This window comes from Mustela erminea, chromosome X (assembly GCF_009829155.1).
Source record: "Mustela erminea isolate mMusErm1 chromosome X, mMusErm1.Pri, whole genome shotgun sequence".
Lineage (NCBI taxonomy): Eukaryota > Metazoa > Chordata > Mammalia > Carnivora > Mustelidae > Mustela > Mustela erminea.
This window is the reverse complement of record NC_045635.1, coordinates 89,731,452-89,757,200: the sequence shown is the minus strand read 5'-3', so window position 1 is coordinate 89,757,200 and position 25,749 is coordinate 89,731,452. Positions and strand designations below refer to the sequence as shown.

At 48.4% G+C, this 25,749-nt stretch overlaps 2 protein-coding genes across 3 annotated transcripts in view; one reads left to right on the top strand and one right to left on the bottom strand.

Moving 5' to 3' along the window:
* Window positions 1–25,749, bottom strand: part of NCBP2L (nuclear cap binding protein subunit 2 like) — a 50,800-nt gene that overhangs the window by 9,477 nt on the left and 15,574 nt on the right. Inside the window, exons 2-3 of the mRNA XM_032329665.1 lie at window positions 21,377–21,515; window positions 14,832–14,958 (exon numbers count right to left, since the gene is read on the bottom strand). The gene's annotated coding sequence lies outside the window, so the exon portion shown is untranslated. The remainder of the gene's footprint in view (window positions 1–14,831; window positions 14,959–21,376; window positions 21,516–25,749) is intronic.
* TSC22D3 (TSC22 domain family member 3) overlaps window positions 10,511–25,749 on the top strand; it is a 62,687-nt gene continuing 47,448 nt past the window's right edge. Inside the window, exons 1-2 of one of the 2 annotated variants that reach the window (XM_032329662.1) lie at window positions 10,511–10,525; window positions 12,169–12,594. In XM_032329662.1, the coding sequence (XP_032185553.1) occupies window positions 12,275–12,594 (320 nt within the window). In that variant the 5' untranslated portion in view covers window positions 10,511–10,525; window positions 12,169–12,274. Of the gene's footprint in view, window positions 10,526–11,731; window positions 11,918–12,168; window positions 12,595–25,749 lie in introns of those variants that run through there. The other variant, XM_032329663.1, reaches the window with a different exon arrangement.

The following is a 25,749-nucleotide window of genomic DNA, read 5'->3' as shown; positions in this document are numbered from 1 at the left end:
GGTCTGGGGAGTGGGAAACTCCTGACCTGCTCTCTAACCGTACCCAGGAAACTTCGTCAAGCTCACTGACTTTCCTGAAACTCTGTCTCCTGGTCTATAGAATAAAGGTCATTACAGCGTTTACTTGCGAGTGCTTTTGTGAGGCCGAAATGAGGAGCAGGTAGGTGAATCGACGTAGAGGAGAGCCCAGGATATGGTAGTCATAATTACTGAAAGTTGTCAGTTTTGAAGGAAAATTAGAAAGAAAAAAAGAACTAGTGCTGTGACCGCCTGCAGCCTCGCAAAGTCATCAGAGGCTGTCCGAGGAGCCTCCATGAAAGCCTCATTCTACCTCACCCAACTCGACTTCCTTGTCTCCTGTTCCAGCCAGTGGCCCAGGCTAAAGCATGACTTACTCCCTTGGACTGTCTTCCTATTTTGGCTGAATGACCAAATTTTCAACCTTTTCCTTGCAAATGGCCCACACTTCTAGTACATTAAAGTATGTGTGTGTTTAGAGTGGTGGGCTGGCCTGGAAATATAACTACCATTTATAACAATATTTTCTTCTCTTTCTTTTAAAAAATTGTATCTATTTGTGTGGGGAGGTGGGGAGCACAGAGAGAGAGGGAGAGGGAGAAGGAGACTCCCCACCGGGCAGAGAGCCCTACATGGGCCTCGATCCCAGGACCCTGAGATCAGGACCTGAGCTGAAGGCAGCAACCCAACTGTCTGAGCCACCCAAGTGCCCCATGGTATTTTCTTCTATGGGAGAATTCCTGTCACCTTGCAAACAATTGACTTCAGAATGAACTTTGAGATCTCAGTCTCTGTACAAGTTAGAGGCTACCTTTAGGTCAACATATGGAGTGGGGATAAAGGACTGGATAAAGCAGGTCCAGAATTCCAGAGGTGACTGGAAGGTAAATGAGAATGCCAAGGAGTGGAAAGTAGGGCCAAGAGATCAATCTGAGCGCACAGTATCAGGATACAGAAAGCTAATACAGGAAGGGAGATACATGTCGGGAAGGATATTAAAAACCAGCACCAACACCACAAACCATTTTTCTACTATATTAGGTCAGGGGCCTCTAATCAGTAGCTTGGGATCTACAAACGACGTCAAAGCCTTACAAGTTATCTCCGCAAGGTAGTTACCCTCCTCGTGCCCTGCTCTCTGCAATGTACCTGGCTTCTCAGCTCATGGAGGAAGCCCTCCTCACCCCCACACCCTGACAGGCATCCCCCAGGTTCATTCATCTTCCCTCTATCCTTAAACCTCCCTCTTGCCAGAGGAGATCGAAAGCTTTAGGAAAGTATAACACAGCTTTTCCTTACAAAAAGCAGAGGAGTCCTGGACTGGGTAAAACGAGATGCTAAAAACAGGCTCCCCAAGCTGGAGGGGTGGAAAGCTAGTTCATAAAGGACCCGGAAAAGGCAAAGGACTTGGGGTGCCTGGGTGGCTTAGTTGGTTAAGTGTCTGACTCGTGATTTTGGCTCAGGTCATGATCTCAGGGCCATGAGATCTAGACCCCACTTGGGCTCCCAGCTCAGCAGGGAGCCTGCTTCCTCCTCACTCTCCCTCTGCTACCCCCCTCCCACTGGCGCATGCTCTCTCTCTCTCTCTCTCCCTCTCTCAAATAAACCAATAAATAAATCGTTTTTTAAAAGAAAAAGCAAAGGACTTTTGTGCCTTCTAACTGAAGTCTTCAGGAAGAAGATTGATTATATCTGGGGCACTTGGGGTTAACAGGGCAGCAAGCTAGCAACCTCTGATACCCACCAGTTAAATTCCCATTAGAATATTCATGAAGCTCTGCAAAAACTGGAAGAGTTGCCCTGCTAGGGAAACCAGAGAAAAAGCCAGCCCCAGCTTCTGGAGAAAAAGGAGTTGCTCTTGGCTTTTGTGGGGAGATAGGGCTGGACTGTGGAATAGATTTGTGGCCTACGTACACTCTATTCTCTGATCCAGAACAATGAGCATGCCCAAAAAAGATGGGGAAGGCTTTCGATTCATGTCTGTCAGCTGGCTTCAGCAATCCAGGGGCCGTACTGATCAGAAAACCAGAGACTATCTCTTTACCACACAGAAAATACTTTCTGAGGCAACCAGGAGGCAATTACTTTTTCTACTATCAGCTCCGCTGTACTCTATATGCTTCTGGAGACTACCTGAGCACAGCACATGGCTGGGTCAGTGTTTTGTTTTTTTCTTTTAATATTTTATTTATTTATTTGAGACAGAGAGAGATCACAAGTGGGGGCTGGGCAAAGGGAGAGGGAGAAGCAGACTCCCTGCTGAGCAGGGAGCCTGACGCAGGGCTCAATCCCTGGACTCAGAGATCTTGATCTGAGCCCAAGGCAGATGCTTAACCGACTGAGCCACACAGGTGCCCCGAGCTGGTGGTTGTTATGAGGAAAAGCTTCCAGTGAAACACTCCAAACATAAGCATGCTTGGAGACATCATATCTAAAGCAATTTAACAGGACAAACTGCACAGTCAGACAACACAGAAGATAGGAGACAGAAGATTCCGTCTCAGTCCAGTAGAACCCCCAAATAATAAAACCACGACCAACAACACTATCAACCCCACAATGTATGGGGCACTTACTAGGTGCCTGGCACCATCTTTAGTACTCTACGTGCATTATCTCATTTCTTCCTCATAGTGGAGGAATTTATTATTTATTATTTATTTTTAAATAATTTATTTATTTATTTATTTTATTGTGTTTGTTTATTCATTTATTATTTATTCCTCAAATTTGTTTTAAAGGGTCAGGTAGTGATACCTACTATTTATTGAGCTTTTACTATGTGCTAAGCACTAAATATTTTAAATTCACTATCACATTAGGCGAGTGCTTACGAGGCACTACAAAATGGGCTCAGCCTTCCCAATTCATTTTTTTTTAATTTTTTATTTTTTCAGCATAACAGTATTAATTTTTTTTGCACCACACCCAGTGCTCCATGCAATCCGTGCCCTCTCCAATACCCACCACCTGGCTCCCCCAACCTCCCACCCCCCAGCCCCTTCAAAACCCTCAGGTTGTTTTTCAGAGTCCATAGTCTCTCATGGTTCACCTTCCCTTCCAATTTCCCTCAACTCCCTTCTCCTCTCCATATCCTTGTCCTCCATGCTATTTGTTATACTCCACAAATAAGTGAAACCATATGATAATTGACTCTCTCTGCTTGACTTACTTCACTCAGCATAATCTCTTCCAGTCCCGTCCATGTTGCTACAAAAGTTGGGTATTCATCCTTTCTGATGGAGGCATAATACTCCATAGTGTATATGGACCACATCTTCCCTATCCATTCATCTGTTGAAGGGCATCTTGGTTCTTTCCACAGTTTGGCGACCGTGGCCATTGCTGCTATAAACATTGGGGTACAGATGGCCCTTCTTTTCACTACATCTGTATCTTTGGGGTAAATACCCAGTAGTGCAATGGCAGAGTCATAGGGAAGCTCTATTTTTAATTTCTTGAGGAATCTCCACACTGTTCTCCAAAGTGGCTGCACCAACTTGTATTCCCACCAACAGTGTAAGAGGGTTCCCCTTTCCCAATTCATTTTTAAGGCTCAATTCAGGCATCACCTCTTCCAGGAAGCCTTCCTTGATCTTCCCAATCTGGCTTACATGTGCCCACACTGTGTTACTTCCATCACCACCCTATGCTGCCATCTATTACACTTTTTTTAAAGATTTATTTATTTATTTGACACAGAGAGAAAGAGAGGGAGAGAGAGAGAGAGACAACACAGGTAGGCAGAGAGAGATGAGGAAGCAAGCTCTCCGTTGAGCAGAGAGCCCGATGCGGGTCTCTATCCCAGGACCCTGAGTTCATGAACTGAGCCGAAGGCAGAGGCCTAACCCACTGAGCCACCCAGGCGCCCCCATCTATCACACATTTTATCTCATAACTTACTTACTCTCTCTCGCTCCCTCCCTCACTTCCTCTCCCCAACCCCTCTCTCTGAGCTCCAGAAGAAAACACTGCAGATATTAGGATGCAATAATATCTGACCTCCATGAAATGGTTCTATAAAGAGGGAGGCTAAGAAAAAAGTTGTTCTCGGCTGGCAGAATAGTGGCTGAATTTTGATGCTTCTCCATACCATACTGTTTTCTAAATACTCTTATATTACTTTAATAACTCAATTATTAACTACATTAACTATATAACTACAACGTACTAATTTTTTGGCAAATGATAACACTAGAAAGTCCCTCTCCTTTACTCTTCCCCCCCCCAACACCTAATCCCACCCCCTCCTTCAAGGTCACCACCATCAACAGTTTAGCTAGAATTCTTCCATAGGGGGGATATACTTTATTTTCAGCAAGACAAAAATGTGTCTATTCTGAATAGAGCAAATCCCAGTTTGTAATAGAGGGATGGAAAACCAAGCTATAGTCAAATAAATCAGAATTTAAAGAATATTTAGAATAACTAGAGATTCTTGGGTACCAGGGCTATATATTACTACTGCTGCTGCTGCTGCTACTACTACTACTACTACTACCACTACTTTTTGAAGTTCTTAAAATGGTAACCATTTGCTGAGCTCTATGGTGGATGAGTAAAGTGACCCTCAAGGGAGATTAAGAAACCTGATATACCCTGAAACAAATAATATGTTATATGTTGATAAAAAATAAATTCAATTAAATTTAAAAAAAAAGAAACCTGATATAATGGGGTGCCTGGGTGGCTCAGTTGGTGAAGCATCTGCCTTCAGCTCAGGTTATAATCCCAGGGTCCTGGGATCAAACCCTGCATCAGGCTTTCTGCTCAGCGGGAGAGTCTGTTCCCTCTCACTCTCTCTGTTCTCTCTCTTTCTCAAATAAATAAATAAAATCTTTTAAAAATTTTTTAAAAAGGAAACCTAATCCAAGTACCCATTCACACATCCTTCTATCCAAATCCTTCTCACTCATATACAGCTGTATTCTAACATCCCCCACATGCATGCACACGCATGTATCCACAATAGGCAAAGCCCCAGATAGAAATACGCAATCACAAAGATTCAAATGGCCGACATATGTAGGATCCTACTTTTGTTTTCTTGTTAACTCTATCCAATTCACATCAGTTCTCAGTTCATGTTCTCTTAACGCTTGCATATAAATTTGCACCTCATCATTTTCGTGTAAAAAAAAAAAAAACTAGAAGAAGGGATGGACATTGAGTTCATAGGGTTCAGCTCCCTATCTGCAAACAGAGGTATCTATTTGAAACATCTATCTAGCTTCTACTTAACGATCCTTAAGGACACTTTAAAATTGCCCCCACTTGCTCATCTCCATATTTTATTTCCTCTTGGTCAATCAACAAATATTTATTGAACAACAACCAGGCCCAAGCATTGTGCTAAGAAAGTTTGTGGTTAGGAACATAATAGCTCCTAAACCTGGCTGCCTGTAAAAATCACCCTGGGCTGGGTGGGTGTGCCTGGGAGGCTCAGTTAGCCATCAAACTCTTGATTTCGGGTCAGGTCATGATCTCCGGGTTGTGTGATCGAGCCCTGCTACGGGCTCTGTTCTGGGCAGGGAGCCTGCTTAAGATTCTTTCTCCCTCTGCACCCCCACCCCCGCAAAAAACAAAATAAAACATCTGGGGACATTTAAAATCATACATCCCTGGTCCCCACTCCAGACCTACTGAATCCGGATTCTTGTGGCTGGGGTCTGTAATGGGCTATACTGTGTCCTCTCCCAATCCCGCATGTTGAAGTCCTAAACCCCCAGTGATTCAGAATGTGACCATATTTGGTGATGGGGGTCTTTGAAGAGGTAATGAAGCTAAAATGAGTTCATTAAGGTAAGCCCTAGTCCAGGATGACGGCTTCCTTATAAGACAAGGAAATTTGGATACAGACACACACAGAGGAAAGACCATGCAAAGACACAGGGAGAAGACAGCCATGTACAAGGCAAGGAGAAAGGCCTCACAATGCCTTGATCTCACACTTCTAGCTTCCGGAACTGTGAGAAAATACATTTCTGTCATTCTCTTCCACTTGCCAGCTGTGTAACCTTGGAAAATTAATTTCATTTCTCTCAGAGCTATAAAACAAGGCTACCTCATAGGCTTGCTATGAGGGATGAATGGCAAATGGCTGTTAAGACCCAGCACAGTAGCTCACATGTAGTCAAGGCTCATTCGTGTTAGCTATTGTTTTAATATTATAAGGTGGTTGGTCTAGAGCAAGGATTCTTAAAAATCCAGGGGATAAATAAAATTCAGTGGAAGACGTTACATCTCCATTTTCTGCAACCTCTAACTGAAATTCAGATTTCCTTCAGTTACAAATGCAGAGAACAGACCACAGTAGTATTACCAGCACCTGTGACTTTGTTGCTGGTGGCAATCACAGTTTTAGGTCACGTTACTGTTATTACAAGTATTCTTAAATACTTTTTACACTCATTACTTTGAAGTTACCATGGTTATCATAGCTGCGTCTAGATCTTGGCGTTTACTACATGAATAACAAGCATTTATGTTATGTAACTATATCACAGCTTCCTATTTTTGACCTTCGGATAACGGCATAACAATGTAAGATTTTATTTATTTATTTATTTATTTATTAGAGAGAGAGGGAGCACTAGCAGGGTAAGGGGTAAAGGGAGAAGCAGACTCCCCCATGAGTAGGGAGCCCGATGCGATACGGGGCTCCATCCCAGAACTCTGGGATCATGACCTGAGCCACCCAGGTGCCCTGGATAATGGCATAACGATGTAATTGATTTCCTTTGTAATCCTACACATTCTATTTTACATATCTAAAGACACTGTTCTAAGAAGAGGTCCACAGGCTTCACTGTACTATCAAAAGGTTTCTTAGCACAAATACATTTAAGATCCCCTGATTCAGGTTTTTAAACCCATGCTGGCTACGACAATCTACAAATCTATAATGAACAATTGTCAACAGTTTCAGGAAGGATAATCTGCTTTCTCCAGCAAAGAAAGGTGAACAAAATAATTTTGAGGGTAGGGAAACAGGATTGCCTGAAAATCACTGTTTATGTGCCTTCACTTGAACCTAGCTAGACTGCAAATGCCTAGATATGCTGGATAATCTCTCTGTGCTCAGTTTCCCTGTCTCTTACATGAGAATGATGGTAGTATCTAATTCGGTTTTTTTGGTCCAATCTTCTTAAAAACAACTGTTATATTTTCTAAATGTTTGATAAACCCATCATTACAAAGTCACCTAATTATCTTTTAAATTTTTTTAATAAAGATTTTGTTTATTTATTTGACACACACAGAGAGATCACAAGTAAGCAGAGCAGCAGGCAGAGAAAGGGGGGGAAGCAGGCTCCCTGCCGAATAGGGAGCCCGATGTGGGACTCAATCCCAGGACGCTGGGATCATGACCTGAGTCAAAGGCAGAGGCTTAACCCACTGAGCCACCAGGCACCCCACAAAGTCACCTAATTATTAAAGGCACAAGCTTCCAAGTCAGAAAGCTGTGGAGGGTTCAAATTCAAATGCCTAGCTTATGACGTATGTGACCTGAAAGTTTTTTTAACTTCCCCAAGCCCATTTCATCACCGGAATTTAGTACCTGCTTCACAGGGCTGTCTTGAGGCTTAAATGAGATATGATATGTAAAATGTCTAGCCTGGGACGCCTGGGTGATTCAGTGCATTGAGCTTCTGCCTTCGGCTCAGATTATGATCTTGGGATCATGAGAAGGAGCCCCACGTGGGGCAGACTCCTTGCTCAGCAGTGAGCCTGCTTCTCCCTCCGCCTGCCGCTCCCCCTACGTGTGCACGCTCTCTCTCTCTGATAAACAATCTTTAAAAAAAAATAGCAAAAGCTTTAAAAAATAAAAAAAATAAAGTGTCTGGCACATAGCAGGGGCTCAATAAATGATATGTATCCTTTTTAAAAAAGATTTTATTTATCTGAGAGACAGAGAGAGAGAGAAGGCAAGCAGGGGAGGAGCAGAGGAGGAGAAGCAGCCGAGGGAGAGGAGGAGCAGAGCGGGTAAGGAGAGGGAAAGAATCTCCAGCGGACTCTGCAGAGCATGGAACCCACCCCAGGAGAGCAGGAGGGGCTCCTTCTCATGACCCTAAGATTATGACCTGAACTGAAACCAAGAATCAGACGCTGAACCCTTAACGGACTGAGCTGCCCACGTGCCCCCATCCTTTTTTTTAAGAGTTGTGAAATGCATGGACAAACTGGTGAAGTGAGAGCATCCCCCACACGTTTCCCACAAGCCCCTCGAAGACCTGGTCCCTCCTCTTCTTCCAGCCTTGCTGCTCACTATTCCATCTCTCATCTTGTTGTCCTAGGACACCAACTTGCTTTGTAATGACTCTGAACCGCCTCCCAGCATACCTGATGCCCCCGCCCCCGTACCCCTGCCTCTGTTCTCTGCTCTCTCTACCTGGACTGTCCCTCCCTCCTTCCAGAACTGACACCTTCTCCAGGCTCCCATGGCACTTGTTTCCACCACACACCAGGCGTCCATCATTATGGCATCCATGATTATTGTACTGTTTCGTCTGTTGATGTATCTGTTTTGCCAGCAAGGCCACGAGTTCTTTGAGGGCCTGGGCTATGTCTTATTTACCTTGGAATCTCCACTAACACTGTACCAGGCATGGGTCAAGTGCAGAGCAAGTGACCCTTAGATGACCCCATCTGAGAAAGAGATGTCCCTTGTCCTACCTTTCTGCTCCACCCAGAAATCTACCACCAGGTCCCTGTAGAAGTGCCCCCCCCCCACCTCTGGTTGCTGGGTTCATGCAAGAGCATTTTGCTGCTCTGAATAGCTCCACCGAACACAGTGTCTGTGAGCAAAGGGAGGTGTCACAGACAGGAGCCAATGGGGGGGGTGCTGCCCAGTCAGCCTTCCTCTGGAGGTATGCTATGTGTCACTATAAGCTGGACTTGCATGCAAACACATGGTAGCTTTCTGACCCTCTCTCTGAACTATCCAGATTTTTCTATATCTAAGTTATATTTGCTCTTGATCAGCTTGGATATAGTATGCAAAGCTGCACTGAATTATTAACAACACTGCTAGAGAGCAAGGACTACAACAAGGGAAATGTCAAGGGGACAAAATCTTCAGTTTAATGGTGCCAAATGCCAAGAAGGAAATACTTCCACCAGGACCTCGTCCCAAGGTTATGAACAAAGATAAGAGGACTCAGGCAAGCAGAGAAGCAAAAGGCCCCAGCAGTTCTCAAAACACAACTTAAGCAAACATTTATGGAGCTAATATATTTTGTTATAATGTTTAACATAAAATAATTATAAACAAGAGGGAAAATCATAAACACTGTAATTAAAAAACAATTCAGTAGGCTATAAGTCTGCACAATGCCTGTGAAATTTCATATTCTACTACCTCCTCTGGCTTTTACCCAAGAACATTAAAAAAAAAAAAAAGGGAAGAAGAACAAAAGGGGGGGAAATTAACGCATCTAAAGGATTGCTTTGGTTTCATAATCATTTTCATAAAGGACTGGCTTTTGGGAGACCAAACTGAATCCTCAGCAGGCTGTGAGAGCATAGGGACCATGCTCTCAGTTCTGCGGGTCTGGTCAGTGATCTCCAAAAGCCACTTTCATCTCTGATCCTGGGATCTTGTTGGGAGCTAGGGATACAGCTTGTTTCTGGTTTTCTGGCCCCTAAGGCAGAGAGAGCACTGCCCTCCCTCCATCCCTCCCTCCCACCATTTCCGCAAGTTGTGGGGCCCCCATACAAGACCCACTGGGCCCTGGGAACGGGGAGTTCTTTGGCTGCCCTTTGCTCCTAGTCACAGGGCTGCTCCTTGTGGCACCCAGAGGGAATTTCAAATGTAGGGAAAGCCCAATCTGCAGGGACTCGGGCAAATGAAGCTCCACCAGAAAGAGGGGGGCCCTAGCCCTGACTGGTGTCCGGGTGTTCAGGTCGGTCATGGGGGCCCCTTTTTACGTAAAATCTGCCTCCGTTTTCCTCCCGCTCTGGGAACCAATGCAGTGAGGAATCCACTAGGCGGCACCTCTGTGGTCTCCCGGGAGTTTGAACTCTGTGACCGAGGCAGGGAATGTTCCAGGTCTGAAACACAAGATGGCAGTATACGCTACCCTATTGCTAGGGCCACGAGCTTATACGGGGGGGGAAAAAAAAGCGAGTCGGCGGGGGGTGGGGAGCGCTGACTGAAACTGAAATCCATCTGAGTTTTATGTGCAGACTGAACATCATGAATATCTGGAATTTTTTTTTCAGGAGCCAATAATTATTGAATCCTCCACATTTCAGGGTAGTCCAATTCCCCAAGCCCTGAGCCACCCTGAAAGCCTGTCCTGCCCACCCAGCCCTTCCCCACGTCTTAAAAAGCCCAAGGGGTATGTGACCCAAGGAATCATCCTGCCTCGCTCTCCACGGATTTGACCTTTCACCTTTCCTCAGCCCCAGAAGCACTCTCTGCTCGGAGCCAAGAACTCCTCGGCTCGCAGTTTCACGCCACCCCCGTGCCTATGAGCATTTCCTCACCACAGCTCTCGAAAGGGTGAGGACAGAGACCAACTAAGGTGGCAGACGGGGATCAGAAAAGGCGGGGCAGCAAGCTTGGAAAAGTAGGGGAAGATAAGTTAAGTGAGGAGAAAGGGGCAGACCCGAGGAGAAAGCGTGGGTTGCTGACGCGAGGGACACGCGGGGGGAAATCGAATGGGGGAAATGAAGGGGACAGAAAGAAAAAGACGGAGAATGGGGAAGGGGGATGGGGAATGGGGGAGAAGCCGGGGAATGGGGGAGAAGACGGTAATGGGGAAGACGGGGAATGGGGGAAGATGGGGAATGGGGGAGAAGAGGGAAGAACTGAGGAAATGCCGAGGAGGAAAAAAAAAAGAAAGAAAGAAGGAAGGGGGGCAAGAAAGAAAAGGAAGAGGAGCGGAAACGGGTAAAGAAAGAAATACGGGGAAGAAAGAAAATGAAAGAAAGGGGAAAGAGTGGGGAAGAAGTGCCGAGAGACGGAAGGGCAAACGGAGACGCGAGCCCAGGAAGGGAGAAGGGGCAAGGCAGCGGGAAGCCACCCGGGGAGCTGGCATTCCCTGAAGCCTGGGCACTGATGGCCTCAGATGGGGTTCAGGGAAAAGAGGAGTGTGCGCGTGGGGGAAAGAGGGGAAGATCAGGAGAAGAAGGGGCCAGAAACCGAGGCGAGTTTGAGCGTGCTTTCGTGAGTTTCGTTTAAGGCATTCCCCTGGGCACCGCGAGAGCGTGCCGGGCGCTCTCAGACTCCCCGCGGGGGCAGCGGTTCTCTCTCTGCAGACCCCCCAAATAGGCTGGTGGCGGGGCGGAGGGTTAAGGCAGCGACGAGACGGGCTCGCGCGGGCGGCGTCTCTCCTGCAGGGGGACCCGTCCTCGGCGGGACGCCGAACATCTGCCCTCCCGCGGAGCTCGAGACCGGGTTGGCGCGGCGTCCGCGGCTGACCGCGAGTAGATTTTTGACGGTGGATGCGCCTTGAGCGGCCAGAGAGCCCGAGCGGCGGCAGCGCCAGGCGCGCGGACTGGGGGAGCGCGGGCCAGGGTGCGAGCGGCCGTGTGGGTGCGAGGGCACAAGGGTGCGGGCGGCGGAGGGGGGGAGGGAGGCGGGAGCTTGGGGGGCTGGACCCAGGCGGCCGCCAGGGAAGCGGCGAGGAGCGCTCACCGCCGGCCCCCCTGGGGTAATTTACATGCTGTCACAGCCCCGTGCTGACTCCTGGGCGTGCAGCTCGCTCACTCGCTCACTGGCTCCCTCGCTCACTCGCTCTCCGCTCCTACCACCGCACAGCCGGCACAACCCAGGGGAGCCCGAGAGCGGGAGAGCCAGCGAGCCGGGGAGGGAGGGAGCAAAGGAGGGAGGGAACGAGGGCGCGCCCTGGCTCTCCCTCTGCCCTGCTGCCCGCCCTTCCTGCTGCCACAGGTCCGCCGAGCCCCGCTCACACTTGGGAAACTTAGGACTGCGCTAGAGCCGCGTGTGGCACCTGGGGAGGGGGGGGCGGGCAGCCCCAGCCTCTAGAGGAGGGGGAGGAGGAAGAGAAGGAAGTGAGCCCGAAGGATCCGCTCAGAGCTGTTTGTCCAGCTGTTTCTATTCGCACCCAGGGCAGCACAGCCAGGAGGGGGCCGAGCCGAGGGTGGCTGGCTTTAGGCGCTAATTTCCAACTCCTCTCGCAGCTTGTGTTTTCCAGACACCCTGGAGTCCCCTCAAGCTAGCCCGGCGGGCGCGCACCTGCCAGCCGACCCTGACCTCGAGGGCCAAACGGCCCCCGAGCCTGAGAAGATGGCCCAGCCCAAGACCGACTGCCGTTCACCTGTCGGTCTCGACTGCTGCAACTGCTGCCTGGACCTGGCCCACCGGAGCGGGCTCCAGCGCGACAGCAGCGGAGAAAACAACAATCCGGGCAGCCCTACCGTGAGCAACTTTCGGCAGCTGCAGGAGAAGCTAATCTTCGAGAACCTCAACACCGACAAGCTCAACAGCATAATGCGGCAGGATTCGCTAGAGCCCGTGCTGCGGGACCCCTGCTACCTGATCAACGAGGGCATCTGCAACCGCAACATCGACCAGACCATGCTCTCCATCCTGCTCTTCTTCCACAGGTGGGTGCCTGGGCAGACGGGTGGGCACGCGGTCCAGGCTGGCGCCAGCCTTTACCGGACCCTCACCTCTGACGGAAGGGGTGACCGAGTTGTTCACGCGGTGGGGTTGAGGGAGCACTGGGGAGGCGGGGCTCCCGGTGGCTGAGACCAGACTCGGACCCTTATGCTCCTCTGAGGCCAGCAGGGCAGAGGGGAGGCCCGGCAGGTGGGAGCCTTATTTTGAAGGGAATTTGAGACTTGCCTAGGGAAATGCTGGAGTCCAGGAGGTGGGCAGAGCCCTAGCTCGGTTTGGGGGTAGCCAGCGGCACCCCCTCCTGAAATGCGCACGTTTCTGCTTCCGTTTTGGAGATTCTGCCACTGGATGCTCCTGGGATCCGAGTTCCACCTTTCTCAGAAGCCCATTTCTAAATATGCAAACTCGGGTTGCAATTGCAAGAGCTTTTAAATTACGGAGTGGCCCTGACTGACATCGAGGGCAAGCAAAATGTCAGGACAAATTAAGCTGCTGCTGGCATGGGGGGGAGGGTGAAGAATAAGAAAAATTAGACATGTGTGAGAATTTTTTGAGACTCTGGATGGTATTTTTTGAGACTCCGTGGATCACGGCCTTCAATTTCCAGTGGCGGCTAAAAGCAGCCCCTGAGAGAGCATCCTGGGATGGGTGGGTGGGTGGATGAACCCCCGTCTCCGCAGGCCTGTGTTGAAGTGCAGGTCAGACTTTCTAGATATCCTGCTGAAGGACAAGGGAGGGAGGGAGAGGGGAAAAACACAATGGGAAGACCCAAGGTGGCCGCTGTCCTCCAGTCCAAGACATTCTGGTAAGAGCCAGTCTTGGTAGCAGAGAGACAACTGAGGCAGTTTTGAGGCAGGGGAGGCAGGAAACCCAGCCCTGGGTTTGGAGTCTTAGAACCATCCGGACAGGACACTGGGTACGCGCGTGTGCGTCTGTGCTTGTGTGTGTGTGTGTGTGTGTGTGTGTGTACACGCACGCATGTATAGGGGTGGATCTTATTCTCTCTCAACAACAAAGGTTATGTAAGAGGAGAACCCCGCTGTGGGAGACCAGGGTTGTGGTACAAGTTGTGGTTCTACCTCCACGTGTGAACCTGAGCAAGTTCCCTGATCTTTCTGGTCTCTTAAGACTCATAGTTCTGAGGGGCGCCTGGGTGGCTCAGTGGGTTAAAGCCTCTGCCTTGGGCTCAGGTCATGATCTCAGGGTCCTGGGATCCAGCCCCACCGGCTCTCTGCTCAGCAGGGAGCCTGCTTCCCTTTCTCTCTCTCTCTCTCTCTCTCTCTCTCTCTCTGCCTGCCTCTCTGCCTACTTGTGATCTCTGTCTGTCAAATGAATAGATAAAATCTTTAAAAACAAACAAACAGACTCCTAGTTCTGAGATTCCAGGTCTGGAGGGGGGATGTGGTGTGTTGAGCCAAGGTAATAGGAAATTTTCAGCACCCACAGACTATTGAATCATTGGGTGGCTTTGTGAAGCCCACTTGGGAAATTTTCAAAGTGATCCCATTGGCAGGAACTGCCCTCACTTGGTACTAAGACCAGGTTTGCCTCTGCAGCCCCACAAGCAGGGCTGCCGATTTCTTTGGCACTATCATAACAAGTTGTATTTCTCAGGCATTTTACAGGCCATCAAAGCCCTTTCTCGTTTATTGTTTCACACGAAGCAGCAATTGTCTCAAAGAAACCAGGCCGCATACGGAACAGGTTTCTAGGGAATCTTCGTTTCTTGTGAAAGATTACTACAAGTGTATTCACACCACAGACAACCCGCAGCCCCTGCCCAGCTAAAGCCCTAACAGGCTCCTAATAATCCTGCTCCACACCACAGGAGAGTGGTGGTGAGGAGTGGCAGAAACACCAGGAAAGAGTGTCTACAGCATTTGTACTCTTTTTGTGGGGAGAGAAACTGCCCTAAATGGCCTTGGTAAAGTGTAAGAGGGGACACTTCCTCTGGTTTCTAGGTTCAGGACCTAGGAGGGTAGGACCTAGGTGAGTGAGGTCTGAGGCTAAGAGCTTAAGGTCAGTGTTGGTTTGTGCCACACCTAGAGATGCTTTCTGGTTGTCTGGGTTTCTTGAATGGAAAAACCTCCTTCGACACCTACTCCCATGGACACCTGCCTGTTGACACTTGTTTCTTGGCAAAGCCTGGAAATACTATGGGTTGGGGGTGGGGGCGCTGAGGGCATTGGTCAAGGGAGGAGGGCAAATGGTTGAAAAGGTGTACCTGAGTCCTGTGCCTCTAGCAATCAGAGCAATTTGGTGTCCCAAACAGTTGAGCAGCAAACCAGTAAGCCCTCAGGCTTCCGTGAGGCAGGGGAATGACCGAGTCCTGTGGTAACAGCCGTAGAGTTCTAGAAGGATGAAGCATTGTCTCAGTTTCCTTGACCTTTCTGGGACCTTAGAGATTAGACATTCTGAATGTGGTTTAGGCTTTGCCCAGAATGACATCCTCCTTAGCAAAGTAGGAGACCATTATTGCTGGTCATGGGACTTCTCTGGTCTCTGAGCTGGACAGCCTTCTCCAAAGTGAAAATTTCCTCTTTCTTACTTCATTTATTCCCTGGGCATCTGTCTTCAAAACTCAGCCATCCCTTTTACTTCGGTTCCATTTAATGATTTGATATTTCAAATTCCTGCCTGGGTATACTTTTCCTTTAATTTGTTGACATTGAAGGCTGTCTCTTCTAGAAAAGCGACACATCCGCCTCTCCTCCTGCAGCCCACTCACTTGCTGCCAGGGCTCCTGTATTCCAGGGAGGAAGGGCAGGGCGGGGCACATTCTTCATTTCTATCTGGTTTGTCTACTTTGACCTGCCCCTGGCTCCTGGCTTAGTTCTTGGAATCCTTGGAACACAAGAGTGTAAGCAATCTGAGGGCAGGACTGTGTTTTACACTCACTTGGTTCTCCCTCAGCTACTTGTTAGACAGCCGGTACTCAGTAACTGTTTTTTTTTTTTTTTTTTTAACCAGATGACTGATTAATTATTGGTGTGGTCCTCTGTAAAGATTTTACAACTTTAAACTAGTCTTGGAAAATCCTTATTAATATTTAAGTGTGATCTCTGTTGTTTGAACCACATACATTTATTCCTAGCCTTGTAGAAGTCCCTATGGACATGCAACTTGTTCATATATAGGGATGCCTCTAAAATATCGGGTGAGAGGAAGATGTGTTTTGTTTTTTAAAAGATTGTATTTATTTGAGATTGAGAGAGAGAGAGCACAAACAGGGAGGAGGGGCAGAGAGAGAAGCCGACTCCCCACTGAGCAGGGAGCCCAAATGGGGCTGGATCCCAGGACCCTGAGATCATGACCTGAACTGATGGCAGATGTGTAACTGACTGAGCCACCCAGGTGCCCCAGGGGAAGATGTGTTTTAAATACCATCCCTTAGGGCTCAGGTCATGATCTCAGGGTCCTGGGATATAGCCCCATGTCCTCAGGGTTCCCTGCTCAGTGGGGAGCCTGCTTCTCCCTCTCCTTCTGCTCCTCCTCCCCCACTCATGTGCAAGCACATAAGCACATGCTCGCTCTCGCTCTTTCTCTCTCTCTCTCTCAAATACATAAATAAAATCTTTAAAATAAATAAATAAATACCATCCCTTTGATCTTGTATTAGGTAACTAACAACAATTATAGATTAATAGTTAACATTTTCTGAGTGTTTAAAATATGTACTAAGCCTCCTGTCTGCATAATCTCACTGATACCAACCCAAAGGAAGGGGTACTGTTGTCACCCTTCTTTATTTTATAATGAAGGAAACTGAGGCTTGGGAAAATTTAGAAACTTGCCTGATACCTCCCAACAAAGAGCAAAGCCAAAACTCCACCTAAGATCAATCAGACACTAAAGAATTGTCTGTGAAGAAAGAGTTGTTAAGCTGAGGTAAATATTAGCCCAGAAAACTAATCAAGTGGTTAAAATGTCCTTACTAGGTAGGGTGACCAACCCTCCAGTCTGGGGAAACAAGACTTCCAATGTTCAAACCAGGACAGTCCCAGGGAAACTGGGATGATTGGTCACCCTTCTATTCAGGGACTCTGCCTTATCATTTGAATATGCTTCTAAAACTGGAAAACTTAGGAGGCAGATAGAATATACCGGGCAAACAGCTAACATTTCCAATTTAAATGTAGCACCTGGCTGGCTCAGCTGGTAGAACATGCGACTCTTGATCTCAGGGTCGTGAGTTTAAGCCCCACTTTGGGCCCGGAGCCTACTTTAAAAAAATTATTAAAAAATAAAATAAAATATGGGGCACCCAAGCAGCTCAGTCGGTTAAGAGTCCAACTGATCTCAGGGTCCTGAGATGGAGCTCCATGTTGGGGTCCGAGCTAGGCATATAGAGCCTGAGATTCTCTCAGAATCAGATTCTCTCAATCTCAGAGAGATTGATTCTCTCTCTGTCTCCCTCCACCCCTCCCTGTGCCCGTGCTCTCCCCTCCCATAAATAAATAAATCTTTAAAAAAATTAAAATAAAATAAAAGTAGCCTATGAAAAAAACTTGCAAAGTTGACATTTGAGGGACCTTAATTCTCTGATCAGTAAGGTGTAGTGAGCTGGAACAAGAGCCTTTGCCATAGTCTATTATTGTCACTGATGTTGTAACCTCAAATTTATTTCTTAGATTTTATCCAAAGCATCTCAGTCAGCTCTGTTCTGCCTGTGTCCCCCAAGCCCACCTGCCCAGTGTGGCTTGAGACACTCGGAATCGGAATTTGCTTCCAGCTCTAAAAGCCCTTGTTGTCTACCTTTAAGTTTTTGGCTGGCAACAACGGGTTCCCATACTTAGATGCTCAGAAAATAACAGTAGCAGGGTCGTCACCTGGTTGGCTCAGATGGTTAAGTGTCTGCCTTTGGCTCAGGTCATGATCTCCAGGTTCTGGCATCGAGCCCCACATTGGGCTCCCAGCTCAGTGGAGAATCTGCTTCTCGCAGTCTCTCCCCCTGCTTGTGCTCTCTGTATCTCTCTCTTAAATTAATAAATAAAATCTTGAAAAAAAAAAAGAAAGAAAGAAAGAAAATAGGGCACCTGGGGTGGCTTAGTCGTTAAGTGTCTGCCTTCAGCTCAGGTCATGATCCCAGGGTCCGAGGATCCAGCCCCGCACTGAGTTCCCTGCTCAGTGCCAACCCTGCTTCTCCTTCTCCCACTCCCCCTGCTTGTGTTCCCTCTCTCGCTGTCTCTCTCTCTCTGTCAAGTAAATAAATAAAATCTTTTTTAAAAAAATAATAACATAAAGTCAAATTGCTTTGCCTGTGCTAATTCCTTTAACTTTCCCTATTGAGTTGGTACATAGCAGCAAGGGGAAAGATAGAGGTTCAGAGATCAGGTTTCCAAGAAAAATTCACATACCAATTATTTGGGCTTCTGTTAAGTGAATCTTCTAACTAATGTTTTTGTTTTTGTTTTTGTTTTTTAAAGATTTTATTTATTTGACAGAGAGAGAGAGAGAAATCACAAGTAGGCAGAGAAGCAAGCAGAGAGAGAGAGGGGAGGAAGCAGGCTCCCTGCAGAGCAGAGAGCCTGATGCGGGGCTCGATCCCAGGACCCTGGGATCATGACCTGAGCCGAAGGCAGAGGCTTTAACTCACTGAGCCACCCAGGCACCCCCGAACTAATGGTTTTATATGTGTATATTCCTGAATTTGACCTCTGAGGGCATAGCCACTTACATGGCGTGATTTGAAGCACAAAACAACTCTCTTACCTGCCTGCTGTGGTGTCTGAATTCACACTCTAAGATCCACTTTGACATCTGTGCACCATCTAAAATCCCTCTTCCATGGCACCAGTGGTATGCAGACCACACCGTGAGAAACCCCGAATTTGAGATTGCAACGCTTTGTCAACTAATTTGCTAGTTGAATTTGAGGATGGAGGTTTTTGTTGTTTTTTTTTTTTTGCCTGTAGTGAGGTTTTGGGTTTCTGTGTGCCCAAGCCTGTCATTCTTTGCCTTTGTGATTTTTTTTGCTTTTGGTATCAAACTTCGAAAGTCCTTCCCTCACCCAAGGTAATTTAAAATAACTATTTGGAGTACCTAGTGGTCTGACAAAGAATAGACACTCTTGGATTAAGGCACATTCCCTCCTAACACAAATGCATCTACAAACTTAACAGTCATGAGGTGGATGTTTCATGAGAATCTCAACATGTAAGAAGTTGTCTTTCTCTTGAGGCTTGGATGTGAATTCCATGTGCAAAGAGGCTTTTGCTGGTGTATGTATATGATATACATACATCATATATATATGATAAATATGTTTTATGTATATATATGAAGTATATAAGTAATATGTACACATTAGCTGTAAAATATATATAACATAAAGTTTGCCATTCTAACCACTTTGAAGTAGCCAATTCAGCGGTATCGGGGATCTTTGCCAGCCTGTACAACCATCACCACCGTCTGTCATTGCCCCAACAGAAACTCTGCACCTGTTAAACACTCCTCGTCCTCCCCTCCCCCTCAGCCCCTGGTCGCCTCTCTTCTACTTCCTATCTCTCTGAATTTGCCAGCTCTAGGGATTTTATGTAAGTGGAACCCTACATTACGTGTCCTTTGGGTCTGGCCTCTTTGACTGAGCATTAGGTTTTCAAGGTTCACTCATGCTGTGGCATGCGACAGTACTTCGTTCTTTCTTAATGACTGGATAGTATGCTGTTGTGTGGATCAACACGTTTTGTCGAGCCACTCATCAGTCCACTGACACAAGGGTCACCCTCCACCAGCTGGCCATGATGGAAGATGCTGCCGTGCACGCTAGCATACAGGCATCTTTTTGAGCCCCTGGATCTTTGGGCAGAATATCCTCTCCCTGGGTCAGCTGCTAGGGCTGGTGATTCCAATGAAAAGAAAGCTAAAAAGTTTAATGAAGTGATGGAAATGCAAGTTTTATAGGGGAGATGATGGGCTTTTGAAGCTCATGGGCTCATGAAGCAGAGGCTGGCAAAGGTTTTAGGGTGCTCCTTTCATGAGTGCCCAGGGGCTACCATACCTTTCAGCCACATGTGACATCATTATTTGTCATTGACTACTTTGTGTGGGTTTATTTATCTGACCTCCTGCCAAACAGGCCACTCACTCGGAATAGGATTCTGTGGGAGTGACACATGGGAAACCCAAGTTTGGAGGAGAGGTAGAGAGGCAAGGCTGGTGGCCATGGAAGCCCACTGCATCATGGGGACTGGAGAGATATAGCTGGAGGGTTTGTGTTCTTAATGAAAAATGGTGGGGGGGTGCGCCTGAGGGGCTCAGTCATTAAGCATCTGCCTTCAGCTCAGGTCATGATCTCAGGGTCCTGGGATCGAGCCCCGCCACGGGCTCCCTGCTTGGTAGGGAGTCTGCTTCTCCCTCTCTCTCTGCCCAGTCCCCTTTGCTTGTGTGCGCTCTCTCTCTCTCTCTCTGATAAATAAATAAGGTATATTTTTTAAAAATATGGTAAGAACAGAGCATGAATTTCACCCACTGCTCCAATTTGCCAGGAATGGACCCATGGGAGCCCACACCTCAGCAAAGAATTCTTTCTAGGGTGACCTTATTTTCCCTCCCTGCCTTAAGAGAAGGTTAATACTCCTGCTCGTGTTTGCACTTCCAGATAAACTAACAAGCTGTCAATTCCAGGTAGAGCGTTGGCTCCTTTCCAGGACAGGTCCTGAAGGCCAGGGAGTCTGGGTAAATGGAGACAGATGCGTCTGGCAAAGGCTGCCGGGGTCTCCTGTCCTCTGAGTGATGGAGCCCAGCACAGCACTTGCCCCCACCCTGTGGGCCGCTGGAGGGGAGCGAGGCCAACCCTGTCTGTCTGCACCTGGTGGTGGCCGTTGCGCTGTGTTTGCTCATTGCGATGCTGCTCCTACCTGAACTTTCTCCTCTTATGTAAGGCATCCCTCAAGATAACTACAAAGCCATAATCTGCCATGGCTGGCTGGGTTTACATAATAAATTGGTTGGTGTCATGCAATCGCCTCTCGAGCCCTGGAGAAGCCAATGTGCTGAGCGGGACTTAAGCTTGGGCCCATTTTGTGGAGCACTCTGTGTGCTCTGTGCACTCAAGGGAAGGCATTCCAAGACCACAGGGGTCAAAAAGATGAAATTTCCCTTTTAGATGAAGACAGCAATAATGACCCAGGACATACTGTGCTGTTCCAATGCCTGCAATATAATGGGACAAGGGTGAGGGCTTTGCTGTAAGACCGCAGCTTTGGCAGGGCAGGCCTTCCATAGAGCCCTGTGGGCTAATGGAAGCCACATGAGGTCCAGAAGACTAGATCCCAGCCTCAAAGCAGGTTTCATGAGGAGTCGTGGCAGGGGCTCAGGGCGGCCACTGTCTACCATGCTGACATTCAGCTGGGTGAAGGAATTGGACTGGGAATAAGACAGGGGTCTGGGAGAGTAGAAAGCAAGCTTTCCCAAATGCTAATCAAGGCAGGAGGGAATCTTATCAGTGAGCAAGGCAAATTCACTTGTACCTTCTAGCAGGTGATCCCTGACCCAAAGTGGCTGTTGCCCATTTGGAGACAGTATAAGTGGGGTGAGATCCCAGCCAGCAGACCAAATGGGAAGCTTCCTGTGGCACAGACACTAGCCTGAGGAGAAACAAGAGCTGGAAAGAGGTTTGGTCAGTGATGCCCCAGGCACACTGTCAGCCTTCCTCTCCTGGGAGCCACTTTCCTCAAATAGGCCCAGCCTGAAATCAGGGCCCTGCTTATGGACAGAGCCCCACAGGGACCTTCCCATTCTTCCTCGAAGGAAGAATTTACTCACAAAATAGCCTTGGGTATTCGACCCACTTCCTCTTGTCTTCTCTTCAGGCAAGACGGAGGGCAGCTGCTCACAGCCTAGGGGTCTGGCCGGGATTCCCGTCAGAGCAGTCTAGGCCATCGGTTGGCTACGCCTGCTATCCCTGAGGAAGAAGGGAGTGAGAAGAAGGGAAGTGGTTCCAGGGGCTCCTTCCTGGCTTACCCACCAGCCCCCCTCCTGCCCTCCCTTACCTTGCTTAGCCTCACTTCCAGACTAGGCTGGGCCTAGGCCAGCCTGAGGGCCCTGACTCATTATCGAGCATGGTGCCTTATGTAACCAAGCCAGGTTACTGAGGCCTCAAGCTTCTGCTTAATGTGATTTGGGCATTTGGTGAGGGCGGGGGTGGGGGACAGGGAGGGCAACTTCTTCTATCACCCGATCCTACACTGCTAAAAAGACAACCTGGCGCTTCTGGAGGGACCCCAGGACAGGTCTTGGAAGCCCCTCTTCCTTTTGTATCTGCATGTTGGTTCGGAGACTGCGTGGGACCCCAGGCAGAAAGGTTTACTACAGGCTAGAGGAGCCTTTTAAAAGAAGGCCAATTCCCAGTCCATTCTCCGTGAAGTCCCCAGGCTGGCCAGAACAATAACTCTTAGCTTTCCTCCTGGCTTATTCAGAAAATTACACTACCTGGCTTGGTGCAGCTGAGCCCCAGCAAAGTCAGGCTCACTGGATTCTCTGACATAGTTCTCTAATTAAAGTTCATCTGACTTCCTACAACACAGAACAGGCCAACCAATCTAATATTCCCTTGCCTCCGAGTTTGTGACTAAACCAAGAGTTCCTCTTCTTCTCTTCCCTTGTCTTTGCCTGAGCCCATCCCAGTGGGCTGCCAGTGGGTAAATGGCTCACAGGCTGAGGGTAGTTGGGGACACTGCTTTCTGGTTAGAGAAAAAGAGGAAGAAACGGGGAAATAAAGTAAAAAGAAAAGTGGTATGGAAATTACCAGCAGACATGGTCATATCCAAAGCTCAGACTCAGGAATCCTCAGACAGGCTCAAGACCATCATTTCAGGGCTCAGGAGAGCTGGGCCCTGGAAGTCCCCCAGATCTCAGCCAGAATCCAGTCAATATTGGGGAGTCTGAGGTGGAGGTACAGAATTTCCCTTTCTTGAGACCCCCCTCGTGGGCTTTGAGCCCCTCGCTTCTCCCTAACTCCCTTCCCTCCAGTTCAGAGTCCATTGCTATAAAAAGAAGAAGAAGAAGAAGAAAGAAGAAGGAGGAGGAGGAGGAGGAGAAAGGAAGGAAGACTAAGAGAAAGCCCTGCTCTGTCTGAAGGCAACATACTCTGCCTGACCAGGTGCACAGAGAAATGAATGATGGCAGCCCCTCATTCGGCCTTGGACGGAGTGACCAAGCACTTCAGTCATCCAAACCATCATTTACTGACTAAGGGCCTACTGCTGATCGAGCCCCCACTGTGGATTTATTGAGTGTCTACCCTGATTAGCACTGAAGAAGACAGGCAAGGTGGCAGAGGCCAGGATGGGGTCTGGGGAACTAAGAGTGTAGCTGGAGGGGTGGAGAAGCTGTCACGAAGGCCATCAGAGAACAAAGCAGTTCCAGTAAGGCAACTGTAGGCCCAGTAGGGACTCCTGCTACTTGCGGGAGAGGCCTGGGGCTTGCTGCTCTCTGGGTCCTCAGGTCTGGAGCTTGGGCGGTGCCAAAGCAAACTAGGAAGGGAGAGTCTCTCCATGGCTGTGGCTTCCAGCAGGGCTGTAAGAATGGGTTGGCTTTGGCATGGTGGGAAGCAGCTGCAGGGCTCTCTGGTTGGGACAGGGGAGGGGATCCTTGCCAGTTGAGAAGGGATCATGGGTAGGAAGGGGCTGGCCTAGAGTGGAGACAGCAGCCAAGAACACTTTCTATTCTTCCTGGACTGAAACCTGGAGTCACCAAGCTTCAGGAACTAGAGGAGAGCCTCTGGCCCTCCTCTCATTGCTCCTCTTAGACTCTGGGCAAGCTGGCCCCTAGTACCCTCTCCTTGGAGACCTGGGCTAGCCAAGGTAGATGAAGGCCTTTGGGGCCTGAGAGCAGGAAGGCACCTCTCTTTTCTGCCTGAAGAAAGCTCATGGGAACCAGAGGGTTTGAGCTTGGGCAGGCAGTCGAGGGTGGGAACCAGAGGAGCCTTAGGGGGCGGGTGGCTTTGTATCTCAGCACCCCTGGCCTTAATCTCCACCAGGCCCCTTGTGGAGGGTCACAGGACCAGGGACAAGTCAAGGTGCTGCCAAAGAATATATACACAATTCGCCCAATTGTTTTTGGATAAAAGTTGCTGGCAGCCTGCAGGAGGCCATTTTAGCTTTGTCTGCACCTTGCTCAAATCCTTCTTTCCCACGTGCCCTACTAGTGGAGGCCCTGGAGTAAGAGGAAGAAATGAGGGAAGCCTCCAGCTGATAGGAGAGGGAGCTGGGGTAGCAAAAAGAGCCAGCCTCAAGTCACCTGGGGAAGGAAGTCACCTGACCATACCGGTACTCCACCCTTGCTTTCTGGGACCCTCTCCCCAGCCAGTGTGCTGGGCACTCACACTCATACCCTTTCCCACCAGTGCTCTGGAGAATTCACATTTACACTCATGAACAGATTCAGTAAAAAAAAAAAAAAAAACTATTTCTTGCACACCTTCCCTATGCCAGGCTCAGTGTTAGGCACTGGGAATAGAATGGGAAAAATCGCAAGAGCGATGGTCCCAGCCATCATGAACAATCAGCAGAGTGGGAGAGATAGACAGGCATTAACCAGTCAGTCAGACTAATGAATGCATAATTACAAACTGACTAAGTGCCAGGAGGGAGAAGGAATAAGATGCCACCAGAGAGTTTAACGAAGAATCAGACAAGGTGACCTGAGGAAGTGATATTTGAGCTAAAGAAATGCATCTCTAATACTGAAATCATCAGCCCTGGTCTCATTCTAATCAGCAGACCCAGGCCAAAGGAGACATTTTGAGGCGGAGCACTTGCTAAGGAGCCTCTGGAGTTGTACCATTAGGTAGCTTGTCACACCCTTGGAAATGTCTCTAGGCTGTGAGTGGCTGTCAGGTCCAAAAGAGGAGGACTAACAGCATTCTGACAAGAGGAAGAGATGAGTTTGAAGCCCACGGGGCGACTAGTACTTAATGTCATCCTTTGCTAAAAATAGTCCATGACAGTATGGAAATGTGTAAGGGCTGGTCCTGGGGACCGGTGATAAAGTGGGTATAGCCTGTGGGGAGGAAAATTTGGTTTTGTCAATTATTTACTGTAAAGAAAAAAGAAAGGGGAGGGTCGTCTGGGTTTTCCTTTCTCTTTGTGGGCCTCCTTCTGAGTTATGAATGCTTCTCATTGTACAGAGGCAGGGACATAGAGCTTCAGGCTGAACTCCTTTCTGGAGCCGGAGGTGTAAATTTTCTGGGCTGCAAATGTCAGATATTCATCCAGGCTGAAAAACAACCTGAATGTAGAAGCAAAAGGAGGTTACACCTCGGAAAGGGGCAAAGAAGTTAATCGAGGGGCTCCACAGAGCTTTCATTTGAGAGCAGTGGGTCCCCACCATAATGGCAAGGCAGGTGGCAGCTGAGAGCTCGGCCTGATCCAAGGGATTCTAACTGTGAAGGGTCCAGATAAGGCCCGTGAGACTAACTTAGCCAGCAGGAGATAAACCTGGGGCTTCAGGGGGTTGTGGGGCCAGGCTAAAGGAACGAAGATGATTGATCTAAGAGGAGTTTAAGGGTGGAGTGGAGGGTGATGAAGAGAGAGAAGAGAGGTTGATCTTCAAACATAAGAAAAGTCACAACTCAGAGATGGTGACTAGCTGCTTCCAAACCACATCAGGAACAGAACAAGAGGAAACAGGCCTCTACTGTAGCATGAAGAACTGAGATTAGATAATAGGAAGAACTTCCTGACAACAAGCTTTCAGAGAAGCTAAAGGAACGTACCATGGCATGTTCTAATACGGTGCAAACATGGGGAAGGTGGTGACCGTAGAAATAAAGAACTGGGTGAAGGTGTAAGAGGGCTGGTTATAAGGACCAGGGACAGGAGGGGACAGACAAAGGAGCCAGAAACAGGTGCGCTCCTGAGTCAGAATGAAGTGAAGTGTGCGGAGTATGGAAGTGTTTTCATGAAAATACTTTCATAACAAAAATGTCTGTGAAATTTCCACTGAAGGTCAGTCATTAGAGCTAGCATGTACTCTTCGGGGCCTGGAACGGGGGGTGACCTCAAGAGCTGTTAGGGTACCTTCCCACGTCCTGCAGGCTTCTCAAATTAGCCTCAGTGGGACACCCATCTTCCACAGGCTAACAGTTCGGGGGAGCACTCCTGTGTTAGGGGCATCGGAGGAAGACTGCCCACCCC